General features: G+C 31.6%; 1 protein-coding gene across 1 annotated transcript in view; it reads right to left on the bottom strand.

Annotated features, from left to right (window-relative positions):
* Positions 1-13950, bottom strand: part of LOC126843273 (adhesion G protein-coupled receptor E2-like) — a 91296-nt gene extending 77346 nt beyond the window's left edge. Inside the window, exon 1 of the mRNA XM_050580684.1 lies at positions 13591-13950. Coding sequence (XP_050436641.1) covers positions 13591-13745 — 155 coding nt within the window. The 5' untranslated portion in view covers positions 13746-13950. The remainder of the gene's footprint in view (positions 1-13590) is intronic.
* Positions 13951-19310: the final 5360 nt, after the last annotated feature.

Here is a 19310-nt window from a genome sequence, read left to right as displayed (position 1 = left end):
ATAGCTAGAATTAATAAATTAAAAAAAATTCTCTAAATATTTCTCAGCTTCCTCCCGTCCCACTCTTCTCCTCCGGTATTTTTTTTAAGTAAAACTTTTTCAAGCCCTGATTAAATAAATAAAATACTATAAGTACTCTTAAGGAGCATCTATGGAACTCTATGGGGTTGTAGGACTAAGGTGGCCGACCCCATGTAATTGGGAGTGTAAGGCGAAGGTAAAGAAGAAGAATAAGAGTACTCTATAGGATCATAACACCTAGTTTTTGACAAAAGTCATCAAGTTAAAATCTAACAATTTTAAAAGTGCTATTTTTAATAGTTATAACTTATAACATTGCTTCTATTGTGATATCGTTCTATTAAATAATTTGTAAAAAAGTAAATTAAAAAACCTTAATAATTATTTTAATTCAATTATTGAAACATGATTTATGGATGTATATTATCAATTCGATTTGGACTTTTGAGATATATTTTCATTCTTTAATACAAATGTTTGTAATATTGAAACAAGATTAAATAAATCATTCACTAACAAATTAATGTTTGCTTAAATCTCAAGAGATAATGTCATATTGTAAACTTTAGTTATTCGTCATCGTGTATACAGGTCATATTAATAGAGGGTCCAATATAGAATGTTGTCTGTCGAGGGCACTGATAGCATCGAGCGGCCACCTACCTAATTATTTAAACCATTGTTCATATACTATTTTATGTAGAGAAATGTACACAGAGAGGACGTATTCGAGAGATACTCGTTTTAATTTAGAATTTTCATGACAGTCTTGTCTTCTGTATTTTCAAATCTCTAATGCTTGTAAATAATGAAATAATTACTCGGGACTAGTTATTGACTCGCCAGTGTTGAAGTGGTTTGAAAATGCAAAAAAAAAAGAAAATTAAATACCAATAATAATTTAAACGCATTTTGATCTATAGTTAATATAGTTTGATGAATATCCTATTAAAATAATACCTTCAACCTGTGCTCTAAACTATATTATAATAAAGTATGGGTTTCAAAGTTATACCAGCTGGCTGCTGGTTTTAAGTGAACGTTCATACACAGTGCAATAGTAAAATATTACACGGTCGAAGCTTGGCGTAACGCTGTAGTATTAATTTAAAACAATTTTACATAGGCGTAAGCTATGTGTCGCGCGCGTTCTAAACCCCTTTTTGGAATTGATATAATTAATGAACTTTGTTGTACGCGAAACTTATTTTCGTTAATAACGTTAGAAAGTTTGTGCAAAATGACAAATAATTATTATAATAGGGGGTATATCCGTTTACTCGTGTAAGCGATATTATGCAGTATTATAAAACGCACACTCGGTTCAATAGGTTTTCAGTATAGTCTTTATCCGTATTATTATACACCTACCTACACCGCAAAGTTAATAACAACGCTTAGGTAAACTCGTTTAATTCGCTCGGCGGGACACAACGAAAATTCCAGGCAGCTACACCACACTGTTTAATATTGTTATACTATGTTGGATTACTGTTGGCTCTAGAAAATACATTTTAAGAACCCAATAATACAGGGTGATTCACCAACAGCTATGGACCAGTCGATATATTAAAAGATATTAGATTTTTCATATTTTCACAGTTTTCAGTAAATCCGCTATATTTTTTCAACTGTGTGCCAAAAACCCTACGAACTTAAGATTTTTAAACAATACCCTAAATATCTTTTTAAATTAAGAATAATTTGCTGAACATTTTGACTGGGCGTTAATTAGTTTTGGATAATTACTTTTAAAGTTATTACAATTTTTCATTTAGGACGGAAGATGGAGTACTGTAGATCAATGCGCGCAGATAAAAATAATACTACACCCCACCCTTCCTGTGGCCATAAGTTTTTAACCTTAATAATCTTAAAAGTAAATATTCAAAACTAGTGCCAAAATAATAATTATTTTTAAAAGTTTAATACCTTACTGACTGGTTTATAATTAGTGAACCACCTTGTATAGCAGACTTTTTCGAGCAGGTTTGATAGCAGCTCTGAATATTGGAAATTTCAAAATTACCTTTCTTACTCGCTTCAATGTTTTTTCACTGTTAATTTATCATTAACTGATTATTTTCGTAATTACATTTACAGTAAAACCGAAAAATAAGTTTATTTATTTAATATTTTTGAGCTATTATTGTAACACTAATAATGCGTTCTGTCGAATTAAACATATACACTGATAATGTCGCGTGGAAACAACTTGTTCCATAACTGTTCCGACATGATTTTGGACGAATTATGAAGTTTCTCCGTTGTTCAATTTAAGTATAATATAGACCATTTTGCAACTAAAACTTGTACCTTGTAAAGTTTCCAAACTAAACCCAACGTTAAACCGGGTGTATAGCGTATATTTATTTATGTGTGTATTTTTGTCACAGCTGGAAAATCGCTTAATGATTTGTCGTACCAGTTTATTCGATTAATGATCGTAAAAGTGTTTTATTATTGTTATTATGACAATTACTATCATACAATATAATATACATTCGCGTTGAACTCAAATTTCAAACTATTGATTATACCGTCAAAATTAATTGACCAAATACGAACGGGAACCGTGGTAAGCGAATAACTCAATGAAATAATTTGCCAATACGGTTTAACTAGTTTAAAATGCCTTTTTGTGTTTGGACAACAACAGCGCGTTGTACATTCCCCTTGTTGTGCCATTGAATCCAATGTTTGCATCATTAATCTACATGCCGGGTACAATGTAAAATTGGTAATTATTTGTTAATTAATATTATTAAAAAAATTACTGTCCTCGGGCATTGGGTACTTCACGCACAAAACAAACAATTCCGTTTTTTATCCAAAACCAATATGTTTGTTTTGACGGTCCAAATCGATTATCCAATTATTGGCATTACTAAAATTGTGTTGACTGTATTTTACGGAAAAGCTTATATATTAAAAATAATAACATCCTACTACTTATATTAAAAACGTTCAAAATAATGCGCTTACGGGTGTATTTTAAAAAATGATTTCTTTGGAAATGTTAATAAAAAAACCGTTTTTCCAGAAATATATTATTATTAAGATAATAATATTATATTGTAATAAACTTGAGCCTCTCGGCGTACTTAAATTTTGTGGTGTTCAATTATGTTTTTTCTCTAGAAAAAATGTCTAAAGGGATAAAGAACTGAAACGGTTTTTTAAAAAAAATTTGTATCAGTCTGGTCATTTTTATTTTGAATAAATAATACGCTTAACGTTTTTAAACCTAAAACAACCGAAATTGATACGAATTGTTGTTTTTGCATAAAATTTAACTTAAATAAAAAATGAATATGGGTGTTATTTTTCCTTCAAAGTGTTACGTGTGATTCTCGGAATAGCGTCGATTTCAAATCATTAAAAAATAGTTTTATTACATTTTTTTCCAGGAACGCCTAATGTAAATTTAAGTTGCCAACATTATGGCAGCCGAAAATGTCGCGCTATTTTGTGTATTTTTTTTTCTGTTTGATGAATTTATGCTAATGTAAAAAATACAGCGTTAGAAGAACGGTTGTATAAATACTGTAAAACACAACGAGTTACCTAGTTAATTACTCAGGGTGTGTGTTGGATACATTTTTGTTGTTGTTTTTTTTTTTTTATAATTCCGGTTCAAATAGGAAGAAAAACATTGTAGCTAATGAGATTTTAACGATTCTACAATTACACTATACATATATTATGGCAAAACAAAAACTACCGGTGGTTAATGAACATATACTGTCGGTTTATATTTGGCTTTTTAATTAAATATATTTTATATAGGTACATATAATTTTCAATTTTTAATGTGATGCGATGTTTAAGATAATTCACTTGGACAGTACAAATCCAATCGACACCTTAGAGGTAAGGTCGATTTAATTTTAGTAAACTTTTTTTTTGTTACCATCTAAATTAATGGAAAAACGAGTATACCGCTCTGGTTGTTTGGTATATTATGATGGGGGGGGGGATATCGTTATAAAAAAAAAACGACTATAACGATTAATAACAGCTAATTGTGCGTTCGCCGGACGAACCGCTGTCGTCTTCGGTCGCCATCGCTTTAATAGAAATTTCTACCTAAGTAAGTACTACTCCCGCACACTTTGCGCAGGACAATAATACTTATGACCATTTCGCGAGCAGACATGCCTGGCCGGGTTGACCGGGCAATTATGTTAATGCAGCGCACAAAAGTGTCACGCCTTCGATTTTCATTCGACGGAGAAGAGACGCTATTACGATAATGAGTTGGTATTATAAACGATAGAAATATATTGTGAATTCTTAAAATGTCTTATTCGCGCACTTAACGGACAGCATTTAGAGCACTTTAGGGAAAACTGTGTACTACACAACCATCGTGGCTATGCCTATAATTATTATGCAAACACTCACGTGTCCATAATGTATCGTCAAGTTTGTATATTACAGTGTGTACATTGCTCGAGACCCAATATTGACTCTTTCATACCCGTGGATTTAATTAGAGGATTTATATTCGCGCCGCACCGGTAAATATTCCGTTGTCTGAGTGAAGTGTATAACCCTAAGAGCTTTATACGTGTCTACCTAAATATAAATATTTCGTCATCTTAAAATGGTATTTTTAAAAAAATTAAATGCCAACAAAACAATCCATTTTCCCAGTATATCGAATCCGACGGATGGTTTTGTGAACTATTTTTCGGTGCAACGATATTCCAAATGTTGCATGGCCTAAAAATGCACAAAAATATATGTTTTATTTAATCTCGACTCAATTTTCGGAATTCTAAAGCCTTAATACAAAAAAGAGCCTTTCTAAACCGAATTTGTTTAAGAGAAAATAAAATATTTCGTGCCTCAAAAACAGCACGAACTGTCTTTCAACGTTACAGCAATTTATCTGTCTTATGTTGACAATCAATATCTGAAGAAGGGCAAGTCGGCAAGTGTATGTGGGTAACTCGATTGTTTTACATTAATTGTATTAATAAGTGCAAATTTACAGCTGATAAGATGTTTTTTTTTGTCTCTATTGTCGGCTGTTTTTGGACATAAGTATTTGTATCGAAAACATATTTTCGGTCGTTTTAATTAAAATTCCATTTTACTGGCAACAAATCAAAATACTAATTTCGATTTGATTAAATTACCAAACACCGCGGTTTGCGGTTTGAAAAATAAGAATAAGATATTATTTACAGCGCGAATATTTTTTTTTACAGACGGAAAATAGCGTTTCTCGTCTATAGCGAGGATGTCCCACTGGGATTTATTGTGTTTTTGTTATTATTTAAGACCTTAGGGTTGTTAATTTCGCTGTTTTAAACGTCTGCTTGAATTTATGTTTTTTCACAATAAAATTTTGCTTCTAGCATCATAAACCTGTAAATAAAATGTGCTATTAAAACCAGTATGTACGCGGTGTTCGATTTATCGCTTAATTAAATTACATGGTTCAATTATAGATCACTTTGTGACTTTTTAATCACTGAACATTAGAAAAGTCGTTTTTATTATAAAATTTCACTTAATTTGACATTAGAATATACCTACTTATGGTAATTATTAAATAGACCCTAGACAGCTCACATTATCAGTAATCTTTTAATTTATGATAGAAATGTGTGTTTTTAATACTTCCAGATAAGTTAGAATCAATTTAAAAATCAGCATTAAATATGCTTTTTAAATAGCGGCAAATTCGTGTTGGCCAGATAGATAGGTAGACTGAAGATGTAGCTGATGTACCTGTATATCTGAATTCCCCGAAAAATTATAAATAATATATTAATAAAAGCTAAGTTATTGTTCACATACGAATATTTTTCTATATCATACGTGCGTAGGCGTAATTTGGGGGAATTTTGAAAGGGCTTAGTCTTCTCACATAAGATTTTAGCCAACCCCCTCTCAAAAATAAATTACTATTAATTTAACGTTTAACGATATTCAACGGTTAGCACAACAGCCTGAGTTGTGTAATTATAAATATAAAATATTTTCAACATTTTAATGTTCCTCACATTTTTGACTCGGAAATCCCTACAGCCCTTTTGTCTGTATAAACTTGAATGCAGATCTTTCTTATCATGATGGATGTACGGTTCAAACGGTTTGTTTGAACTTTTGATGTTATTATTATCATTTGTACCGTGTTGGTTTGGTCGATTTAACGTCATTCGTGACTTGGACTCGCATTATGGGTCCGGCGGTAACCGTATTGAATATTCATGAAAATTCAAAACCAATGGTTGATTGCATATATTATTATGTACTTACGTATAGTACCTAAAACGTGAATTCGATGTCATCTATGTGTGGCCATGCTGATACCTACCAAATCCTTTTTTGGGAGGCATTAAATTTGTCGACACTTGAAACCGGATATAATATTATTGAATATTTTGGACTTTAATACCAAGTACATAATATGTAATATCGCGGAATGTTTGACAAGATAAAGGAAATCCGACTAATAGTATTTGATTGCGGCGGATGCTCCGTTCTAATGATTATGTTGCTTTTCCTATCGAACCACGTTATTAGGCCGGACCAGAATTTGTCCCCAAGGGAAACATTAACAATAAGTACGCTAAAGTCCCTAAGGAGAAACATCATTATTAAGATATATAGTACAAAATCACCCTTAAAAAAGTTTACACATTTTTTACACTTTACTGAAATATGCCGGTAACCGTAAACAAATATTTTTCTATCAAAAGATACAAATTGTATACTTTGGTGTATTTATGATTGTGATTTAGGCTGAACGGATAATTAAATGTTGATTAATAATCTGTTTCCAGCGAAAGCTGCGGAAAGGCATCTGGTGTTCGGCAAAATTATAAACAATCATACGTTCAATATTATGATTTCCTGTAATTTTACATTTACTGCTAGTAGTAACTTGTGTGTTATAATATTAATCGGTACACCGTTCGATAGCCCACACTAATTACTGCTATTGACGTGTTCGGGTTAGGCATCAACTCGTTCAGATATTTTTGGAGGAAATTTAATTATTTAAAATTAAATATACAATATTAAAAAACGCAATCACACAAATCATTGTGTAATTAATTGGATGTCATTGTGTCGTATAAACGACAAAAAAAAATCATAATTCTATTAGCATTACTAAAAACGTGGTTAAAAAAGACAAAAATAAAACCTCACGTCCTAATGGAAAAATAAATGTTTAATGCTCATATTAATAAATAACCAAAATCTCCTAAACATGAGATTGATCGTTTTGAGCCGGATGCGAAATTATAACATTTAGGTTCAAACATAATATCCGTTTGTTTTATTACTTTGTTTGTTTTCAGTATAATTATTTTTATTAGCATAAAAAAAACCAATTGATAATATTATCTGTATTGTATTCATCAAGTATTATTTTAATAAACAAGCTAATATATCATTAACCGGGGTTGAGTACTTATATACAATTTTAGAAGAAGAAATAGCTGTAAAACAGCAGTTATGTCAGACCAAGTTGTTAAACTTGTTGCTAATTTATTAAACATATGCCTGTTTAAAAAAGTTTTGACATAGCGTTAACATACAAAGTTTTCCAAAGTAAAATAAAAAAAGACAGTAATGTGACAAAGTAGGACGTAGCATATTGAGGCTGAGACGGTCAAAGGTCATACATAGAAGCGATCAGTGGACAAAAGAAACCTTCAAACCGTTTCAAACAAAATTTGGAGAAACACAAGAAAATTGGTACATTTAAACATCAGTCTCGTTATTTATGGTAGAATATAAAATATATATTTTAATGTAAATAATACACATTATTTTTTTAAGAATCGATAATTTTTTTTTTTTAAAGCGATACAACATTTATTATTGCCCTAATTTCCTATTAACAATTATTTTCATTATACTGTGACTGGCTAGTGCGTGCAATAATATTCGTTCACCATTGAGAAATATGTCTGTGTGTCACATATGCTCCATACAACGTTTTATTGAATGTTTGGCTATATTTTTGTGAACAAATGTTAGAATTTTGGCGTCGAGGGGAAAACACATTTGACTCCGGGCAAGTAAATCCTCAAAACGATTTTCGACGTCGTTTTCAAACAGCATATAGCAGATCTGATGGTCCCAACAGAAAGTCTTACGGGACGCGGTATACGTCTCAAGCCGTTTGTTTTGTTTCCGCTTGATTGATGGTGACGGTGCCGGGCATACGGCGGTTTTCAAAATATATCTTAACCGCCAAAAGTCAGAATTGATTGAAACAACCGATGTCGTGAGAACACCACGGGCGTTTGGTTTTTCTATACTTAGCTAATAATAATATAGACATTCCATCTAGACAAGCCACTCGGCCGGTCGATGGAAATAATTTGTGTTTAACAACAATCGCTATGGTTACCCGAGTATTTGAGAGTTTATTATGGTTTTAAATTTTTAATCAGTTCAAATCCAGATGTCCTGTATGGGCAGCACGTTAATTGACGGGCGATTTTCATATCTTCAGTCGGTTCCAACGCGGTATGAGGAATGATTATGGTTTTTATTAAAACGGTGCATTTGTTTCGTTTGCAACTCTATCAGTACCTAATCGGCGGAAAACATATATTACAATTAAATACATATATACGGTCGTTGTTGGAAATATAACAAAGATGGATCAAGCACAAAAACGTTATCGCCATACTTCCAGTGCTGCTGCGCGTTCCCATCTCGGATAACGTCCAGCTATCCCATGCGAGGCTCATACGGATAAGATAGTTATTCCGGGTGCTTTATCGTGGAATTAATTGTTCGCCGACCTTTGTGCAGTTTTTCGCTTTGTCGGCTCCGTCCGGTAAATTGAGCTTTCCGCGAAGACATTGATAGTCGACGACGTTTTTCCCCCCTCGTGCAGGCAGATGCATACACTATAATAATATATATATATATATATTATTACACGGGCACTTTGTCTGTACTATAAAAGACACTCATGCCCAACGGTCCGTAAAATCGCCTTATGTACCGTGCGATTCGGTTATATATTATGCGCTCTTTCTTGTTTGTTGTTGTTGTTTTTTTTTTTTTTTTATTGTCAGTGTTTTTGTTTTTCCGAAATCAGCTACTCTGGCCGACCCATTTTTCAAAACCTAGTGGCGACGGCACAGCCCGAGCCCTTTGCGTGTGCAGTCACTTTGGTTACGAGTACTATGAATTCTAATCTCGAAAATCGCGTGGAAATTACAACAATGCGCTCATAATTTAAAAAACAATGATTATTTTATTATGCGGCCATAAGTACCCGAGCTGTAGAGGCAAATATCGAGCCGTGACTTGGCCGCGTTTGTCGGTGTTTTCAATTACCGTAGGAAAACAAAAGCAACGTTCGCCGTGTTTTGAATTAAAAACTTTATACCGTGCTTGAAAATTTAATGATTTTCATTGTATTTTATTTGCAATACCGAGTTTGTGCACAACAACGTCTCGCAGACGTCGTAGGTAGATATTTATTTTAATTTATTTTTACAAAATTACAAAAAAAAAAAAAAACCCCAAATGAGTTTAACAATTTAATAAGGATTTACCTACTCGGAGTCCGAGGAGGCTTTGGCTTATACAAATTCAATACGGGCCCGATGAGAGTTCTAAATTCTGAGAGTACGCCAAGTCAATGCTTATAATAATATGTTCTGCAATCCAATATTCTTCTCGCTATCCCGCGGTTAATCCTTGTCATCTTTCATGATTAAATAAAGTAATGAAATACTGTTATGCCGAACTTCGCAACAATTACGTTATTAATCTCTCCGACGATCCCACAAGTTTGCAAAACGGTTGAGTTTTTTTTTTAAACCTATCAGGCATACGCTGATAACATAATTTTCAATTGAGAACATCTTCATACTTTTAATATTACAAATTTATGTTATTTTTTTTTATTAAATTAACGGAAAACGAATCTTGTTATTTCTTAATATATTTTCTCTAAAAGTTTAGCATACAATATAATATATACCGCACCTATATTATAAACTACTTTCCAAAATAACATTTTTCCGAAGAGCTCAAGCTCTCAATTTTAATTTTTAAAAACACCAGATATGACATTGTCATAGTATAACGTATTACTCGAGTAATTTATTGTCCTTGAACTTGCTACAAAGCTATACACTTCTGTTATTAGACTTTACTAACTGCAGTTTAGTAATTGTGTGCGATAAGATATACTAACTATAACATTATTGATTTTTTAATTTTAATTTAACGAAACGTGTTACACGTGTTTTATGTAAAACTAATTTTTATTTTCGTTTGAACTGGCTGATGTGAATATAATTTATTGTTCAATATTAATTTGTGTATAGCAGATTCAAAGGAGAACTCGTCTTAAGAGAAACAGATTCCTGGAATAAGCTGTTTTCGTAAGAACAAACGTGTAACCATTTCCGTTTAAAATCAAAGAACGAGGAACTGGAAAAAGGTGCTTTATTTGAAAAACTTGAACAGGAAATATAGCTTTTCTTAAACGAATTTCTGTTTGGCATATGCTCATAGTTGAAGTTGTACTTATACATATATTTTATTATGTTTTTGGTAAAAGTCAAATAATCAAAACAAAATCTTTGTTCAACGAATAGCATATTATATTTATTATTAATTGTTATCGAATTCATTCTGCCACAGCTTTAAAAATATTAGAAACTATTTTATTGACAACAACGTGAGCACTCTCAAATCAGAAACTCCTATTGTTGTTGTTTTTCGACAGCCAGAGAAAATATTGTCTATTTTGATTTCTTACTTCCTTCCACGTGGAAACCAGGAAAACTAAATAAATTATGCATACTGTTTTTTGTTATCTAAATCCAATCCGTTTTGTTTTTTAATACTTTATCATGACCTACAAGATTTCTTTGTATTTTCAAAAGCATTTTGACATTCATTTCATACTCAACATGTGAAAATCTCAGGTCATATAGTTGATATATCATTTTCTTTACATCTAAATAAAATAATTGACTTTATCGAAACGTTCAAATAAAACTTTCTTGCACAATGCACAATGCCAATGAAGTATAGGTACACATTTATAAAAAAATCAATATTCTTATATTAAGTAGAAGATTTTACATTATTTACATAACTTGCGGTTATTCCCACTTGAGTAGTTTGATTGATCTGCCAACGTTTCGGAATACTTGCACATTCCATCTTCAGCAACATCGAACCACAGCCTTGAAGATGGAATGTGCAAGTATTCCGAAACGTTTGTAGGCCAGTCAAACTACTCAAGTGGGAATAACCGCAAGTTGTGTAAATAGTGTAAATACAATACCCCACTCAAGTCTTACTAACTTTGAGAAGAATTAAATTAAATTTAACTATATAGTGTACGAATAAATATATAACTAATGATATTTTTTTTTCTTGCATATGACATGGTATTGGCGTACAAATTATAACTAAAATATAGGTAACAAACAAAAATTAAAAATAATAACAATATAAAAGTAATAGTAATAATACACATACGAATAAATATAAATAAATAAACTACAATAATAGTAATACCAGTTATAAATAGGTGATCATAACTATAAGCGGATGGCAAGATAATAATAATTGAATAATAATAACACTGAATTTGGTCATGTCTAACTTTCAGTAAGTCATTGTTGAGTTTTTATGAGAACAAAATACAATTTCTGAGGAAAAGTAAAATATTTATAATATACCTAATGCATATTAATTCACAGTGACTAAAGCTATAACATGTTCTATGGTTTTCATTCAATATGGTATATCATAAATCATTTATATTGTATTTTAGTACCATATACATTTTGAATGGTGGATATTAGTTTTACTGATTAAACCAGAGTAATGAAGTATTGTTATATTTATATGTATATATATATTTTTTTAAATATTTCGTTCGTCAAGGGGTTTTTTTTTTTTTGAAAGGTCATTATTTTTAATTGAATTTTGAGATGGAAAATTTCTAATATTTAATACCTTTTTTTTTAATACGAGTAAAATATCATTTTTGTGTTTTTTTTGTTATTAAATTGCTTTTGTGATTACACATTATAGCACACTATATGATACAAAATAATACAATAAATAGTTAATATTTACATATATTTAAATTAGGTAGCTAGCGCTTAATATAAAGGCAATTTTAGATAAAGTTGGATATCAAGAAAAATGTAACCAATGCAGGACATAAGAGAAACAAGTGATTTACGACTGGGAAGGAGAGTGGGACAGTTGAAAAGGATATGTGAAATGTCGCAATTCATCTATGGTAGGTGCAAAAGACAAAGAGGGAAATAACTGAATGAGAAACGATAACAATAGAAGAGAAACAAATTGTGACCGGTGCCTAACCGAGAGAAGTCAACTACAAGATGTCTGGGAACGTCAAGACCTCAGAATCACGGACGAGTTGCAATTGAAGGTGAGATATTTCTATTCCCGGAAGCGTAACTGGGTAGGAGGGATGGACCATTTGGCTTGCCATGTACGATTGTAAAAGCGAACGGTGCCCAAAAAGCAAGTCAGATGATGAAATATTAAAATGGAAAATTGTATAGCAAAGGCAAGACGATCGGCAATTTCATTACCCAAAAATTCCGACACGGCTTGAAATCCAAAGGAATTTTACAAATTTACTTTCAAGACTTTTATGTATTTTGTTACACACCTCAAAACTGTGTATGTAAGACTAATAATACGGTTAATACATTTACTGTACACTGAAACCTTTTTAATAAATCTTAGGTGCATGACAAAACATAGATTCTTTTTATCTCAACATTAATTTTTTTGACTTTGTGTTGACGCGAGGTTAGTATATTACTATCTAACACGAATCATTAATTATAAAAATAAAACATTACATGCTAGACTATTTTTTTAACATTGTAAAACAAAGATTAACGTTATGATTTTTTTTTTTTTTGTAAGTAATTTATATCACTTTAAAACATTAAAGCATCTGAGCCGTTAGTTTAAAATTAGCCATTACACTATTTTTATTGCGTTATATTTTAACGTTTATCCGATATTGTAAAATATTTCTTTATAGTTCGCTATTATTTTGTCATCGCAGTTTTATATTTATTATCGTTAAGGTATTTCTATTTTAACAAAAACAAGTTCACAGGTACGCTTGAAGAGCTGTAACGCCGTCAGTATCAAAATGAATCCTATATGTACCCTTTTTTTAAATGTATCTAACCGTTTTTTTTTTTGGGGGGGGGGGGAAATTTTTACTACTAAATATGATTTTTTATCGAGTGGTAGCAAAACGGTATACATGTGGTCTGAATCGTAGTCCTCGATTTTGATTTACACGTGTCTGTGGCCACTTACTTTTTAACAGAATGGAGAGCGTGAAGCAATTATTTAAGTCTCAGTCGAATTTAGGAAATCGTATAGATAATAAAAATCGTCCATTTCGACGTTTGATGAGTCATTAATAAAAAATTAAAAAATAAACCTTGAGACAATGTACGTAAATATACTGTTGTCGTGCAGTTATTACACATTATACTACGGTGCGTTGTAAAGTGATTTAAATGCAGCGCTTGTACCTACCTGTATGTTATGAACGCGAATATGAGTCCCACCAATGATACGCTGCTGCCCAGGACGACGATCAAGGAAAGTATGCTCTCCTGGCTGGCCACGGTCCATCCTGTCCCGGTCAGGTTGCCCACGATGGGAACGCGTCTCGGGTAAATGCTCTCCATCAATATGCGATATCCAATCCAACGCAATGTACAATATTATATTATTGGCCGGTAAACTTTGTTCGAGTGCCGTTTAACCGTGTCCGGTTTGTCCGTCGAAAAGGACCGACGTTCGAATAATATTGTATTGTTAAAGTTAACGGTTTTTTTAAAAGTTTTTTTTTTTTTTTTTTTGACCGCTCAGCTAAGACGACCGATGACGTAGTAGTCGTTGCCGCGTTGTGCGACTGAACCACTGTCTCCTTTTTGGCTCTCCCGTGTCTGTTGACGTGTTGGCGGCGCGCTCTGTGTGTCATCTACCGGGGTGCCGGCGTTGTTAACCGCCACAGACTATGGTACATTTTTATTTATATTTCAACGAATCTCTCGCTTAGAAAATAAACGTGGGTATTTTGAAAAGCGCTAATTGTAAGTTTAAAGGTATTTATAGTATCTCAAACTCCCCCGATTTCCAGTAATGCCCAAGCTTCAAAACCCGTGTTGTATATACGCTGGGGTTAGCTTATAAATCCGAATCGTTCGAATACAATAGAATTACCAATTACCTCTCTTCGGAGAGACGTGGTACGAATAATTATTATTAGAAATATTACTATAAATTAATGATTATCGTTCTACGTTGAAAATTCGTCAACAATACAATTGAGCGAAATGCGAGTTTTCAGTGAAGCACTGAAAAGTGTGTTCGAAATAGCCATGCTAATGGTGTATTGAATAATAATGGCCAAAAAATGAATTTCATAATTTCTAAAAAGTACATTTCAATGCTCGCGGAATTTTCAAACCTGAAGTATTTCATTAGATTATATAATATAACATATATAGTAATGATTCAGTATTCCAGATCTCCAATTGGAAAACTCAGACTAGACGGATTATCCTGGATTTTTGGATATTATTATATTTTTTTCTACCTAAGTAAAGCAATAAAATTATTGTTTTATATAGACGTTATAAATGCAAAATGTGTGTATATACATATACAAGTTTTGCAACAGTAAATTTATTATCAAACTAGAATTGAAATTAAATCCGGATTTCGCAGTTCCGTTCTAACTACATAGTGTGTTCTAAAGGGCCTCGATGACTAGTATTAAATCTTAAAGTATAATTTTTATTTTTCATTTGCACCAGTGTTCAGGCGAAATTGCATGTTTTATGATTAAAATAAAATTACAGTGGTGAGACGGTGTAAAATGTAAAGTAGGGTTATCGTTTTACTTTAAGCACCATAACAGTATAACACTGTCAATTTATATTCACCCTTCTTTGTGTCTATCCCAGTGGTTGTATTTCGCGGGGGATGTGACTATTGCCCTAACGAAATTTATCACCCGACACTGGACATGACGGTTTTCGTTTTATTAGTATTGGACATAATCTATATATATAGACAACGAGAACCGTCAGAGGCTTTAGTATAATGATGTTATTTTGATTGAGTAGTATCCGACGACCGGTATCGATGTAGAGATTGATTTGAGTGTAAAGCTTATGATAAAAAGACAGGGTAAATGACGACGATGAAGATTAATGGTTTTTCGGTCAAACTCTAACCGGCTTAGATTCTTTTGAAAAGAATAACGATTAAACGCCATTTAACAAACAAAAAAATAACAGTGACAAGCCCATGAAAAAAAGAAAAAAAAAATCTAAATTAATTTTCAATATCGTCGAGGGCGTTAAAAGTTTATTTTATATATTTTCTGATAGCTCACAAATGTGATAGTTTTTCCGCTGTGGCACATAACGCTTATATTTGGTTTTCTCAGGACACATTGAAATGTGTTTTTATTATTTCTGTACAAAAACAATGTTGTATAAAAATATGATATATATTTTCATACAGATCAAAATGAGACAATGCAACATTGAATGTAAAGTGCGGCTTTATTTTTACTTCTACTAAGTTGTTTTAGCGTTTATCTACATATTACTACGATAAATCATAACGTTCCACATCGACTTGTGCATTTATTCGGATAACATATAGTATTGCTTTGAATCCAAAACGGCTCTTACAATTTATTTTGTACAATAAATGCTGTTTGTATGTTTTATAAATTATGATAATTTCATTGTTTATTCTTATACTTCGCAGAAGAACAATATACATTATATGCACACACACGCATATATATATATATTTATATAAGGAAAATAAAACGTAGTGCATTCGGAGGATACTCCGTTTCGAAATGTTTTCAGTTTCTCATCAAAAATAAAATATGATAGAACAACAGCTACGGTAATATTTTTACAGCCAAACTGCACCAATTGGTTAAAACGTTTTTCTTTTATATATTTTATAACACAACATATTATATCTTTGTACCCTATGTTTTATTTAAAAATGATTGTGGAATATAATAATTTAGTGTTGAGATCTTAACCTGTGTTATCTTTTATTCCCAGACGTCTAGTATGTAATATTCATATATATTTACCTGCTATCGATATGTGCAATATTTAAAAACGTTCCTTTAAAATTCCAGTAACACATCTGGAAGGTATGTAAGTACAGCACTTAAGTACCGCTAAACAATATTTACAGCCTATACGCTTTATATTCCTAAGCCGGAGATCAAAAAAACGCAAAAAACTATGCGGGATCGCTGCAAGAAGTAATACAGCGCCCGCAGCAACATCTTATTTCATCTAATCAAATAACAAAACAAAGCCAACTTCTAGAGAATTACGTTACCTAAAAAAAAATAAAATATGTCACTTTAAGAGAAATACTTTAACAACAAACACCCAATTGACCTTAGAGTTCATTCCTTGCCTTAAAAAAAATGTTATTATTTGATTATAATATGAATTGTTTTTGAATGAAAGCAAAAAATAACATAGCTATGAGGTACGAAAAATTCAATAAATACCCATTTCATATTTGTGGGCTATTATATAGGTGAATATAACATATTAATATATCATATAAATATGAACGTTTTACTTTAATTATTTAAGAATAATTTGACTAAAAAAGACTTAAAGCTTCGATTTTCTCGAGCAAAAAAATTATATACAATTAAGACATCACGTCGCATTTATTTTCAATCAACAGTTGTTGCCAGTAAAATTCGTTAAAAATATATTTATGTATTTCAAGTAAAATATTTTATTAAATTTGTTTTCAGGTTCGGGTTTTAATTTTGTACTATACATTTCTTACGCCAGAAATACATTAAAAAACAATTCTACGTAAGCTTCCATAATTCGATTTTTAATTTAGCATTTAATGTATGTAAAATAATTCATGACAATGTGTCAAATACATTAAAATGTTTCAGCCTAAGATTTCATTAAATGGTCTGGCGTCTGGTTAAGCTTCACTGAAATTTTACTAAGAAATATTTTGGCCGTTTTAAGATTTGTTATTACAATTACTTATCAAAATATCGTATACAGGCTTTACACTATATAAAGTTTATCAAAATTAATTGGATTTTTTAATTAAATAAAAATTAGTAAAAAAAAAATGTCGAGTTGGTTTAAAAACAAATAAATACAAATTGAAATACATTGACGTTAAGCCAATGTCAATTAACATAGTGTATTTTTTCTTCCATAACATAAAAAATCCATAATTATTACTTTAGTGATTTAATATCACGTTTTCGCACGACAATAGCCTTCCTCTTCTTTATCAGATTATCGTACAATACCAGACAATTTGATTAAAAATGTGCTTACAGCATTTGAATCGAGGCATAATTAAGTAAACATAATAGGCAAGTGGGCACGTTCTAAGATATTTGTACATTTTTATAACGTCTGGTCACTCTTTTTTTTCCATAAATAATTTCTGGCTTATACATACGTTGTAAGTGACATTTTACATAGTTTGTGGCTTTTGTTTTTCACAGTTATTTAAAAATTTTCGTTGAACGAGTTCCTGGTTCTATATTAAAAATTACCATTTTTCATGTTGAATATACGTTCAGGGTACATATAATACACCAGTGCGGCGTCTGACATAAAAACTGACATTTTTCCAGCAGTTAATTAAGAGTGACGGTGAAAAAATATCACCGCAAAGACCGCAGTTTTACTGTATGCGAGGTAAAAAAAAATAATAATAATGCTAAACTTAAATAATATTAACATAACTCATTATAAACGTCTACCACTTAACCCTCTTCTCTATACGACTACTAACAGGGATTTTCGGGTTTAAGGTGTTTCCTGCAGCGCAACAAAAGACACGTTTAATGAACTGTTGTGTGTGGACATCAATCTAATTATAAAGTTTCATACTGATAACAATACCCGAGTTAGAAACATAACCCCTGAGAGACTTCTGCCGATAAAACGCGGTCGACCGGCGAGGAACTTGTTGGAATAGTGGCCATTACTTTATTATTTGTACATGTTATTATGAATTATCTAAAATAAATTGCTTAGAGCAAAATAAATTCGAATTAAACAGTATTTTTCGTACAATATCGTTTATAACACCAGTTTGCTGTGTAACATTTGCACTGTCGCTAAGTATGTCGCGTCATTCGGCCTTTAAAATTTGAGTTGCGAAAAAGTTTATATGAGTAATAAAAAAAAAGGAAACTTAATCGATTATAGACTTGGCAATACTTATTTTGTTGGTAGCAGTCTTAAAAAGCACTCGCAGTGTCATGAAAGTCGAAAAGAAAAACTTTCGCTGAAAATATAATGACTCGTTACAGTTTTATATAAAAGGTCAAGTAGATTTTTGTTTAACCACTTTTTACTCGCGCCTGTTTATTAAATAGTTGCGGCTGTTGGGTCAATACTTAATAGTAAGCGTACGTGTAGTATAATTTAACACTGACTGATACAAATATATTATTATTCGTGAGAAATTAAAAAAAAAAAGAATGCAACAGAAATCTATTGAATGTTTCTAGTTAGTTAACGACTACTCGGAAACAAATATTGAAGAGCTGTTTTAGAATTTTTCAGAGCCAAAATTAATTTTACAAGTTACCAGAAAAAAAAAATAGGTACGGTAAAAATTATAATCTACAAAAAGTAGATTATAATGATAGTGTCATTTGTTTTTTTTTTTGTTTTTTCTTGTTAAAAAAAGAATGTGACTGACATTTTTTTTTGTTCATTGTTCAAGTGCTTGAAAATCCTAGTACTGATAGTTATTTATAAATTTCTGTTGCTTGAAGATGATTTTTTTTATAAAACATAGATTTATATAGGTCATCTACGGTTGGTCGGTTAAGTAGTGTATTATGTAATTTTTTTTGCGTCGTTGCGTCATCACCACGCAAAACAAAAGGATGATTTTCTGATTCAATTATAAGAACAGCAGTGCCACTCTCGCCTGAGGTGTAAGCGTACACCGGTCGAATACAAGTCCTTAGCGGTAGTACTGCTTCTGCTTCTGGCCGACGACGGAATGTACAGACAAGATGTAACAGCAGTTTCCCATTACCAGACCTCCTCCAGACTCCTTGGGTTTAACGTGCAATTTTCGAAGAAACTCAAAACTTAAACGAACATAATTCTCGTTTATCTTCGTTACACCACATCCCGAGTTGATTCGAGTACTAACTTTGCAACTTGCCCCATTTT

Source organism: Adelges cooleyi, unplaced genomic scaffold (assembly GCF_023614345.1).
Source record: "Adelges cooleyi isolate 19-005CV unplaced genomic scaffold, UGA_ACOO_1.1 ACOO_flye_CR_arks_rails_tigmint_CR_PRNA_574, whole genome shotgun sequence".
Classification (NCBI taxonomy): Eukaryota; Metazoa; Arthropoda; class Insecta; order Hemiptera; family Adelgidae; genus Adelges; species Adelges cooleyi.
The sequence above is the reverse complement of the archived record's forward strand: the minus strand, read 5'-3'. Positions and strand labels throughout refer to the sequence as shown.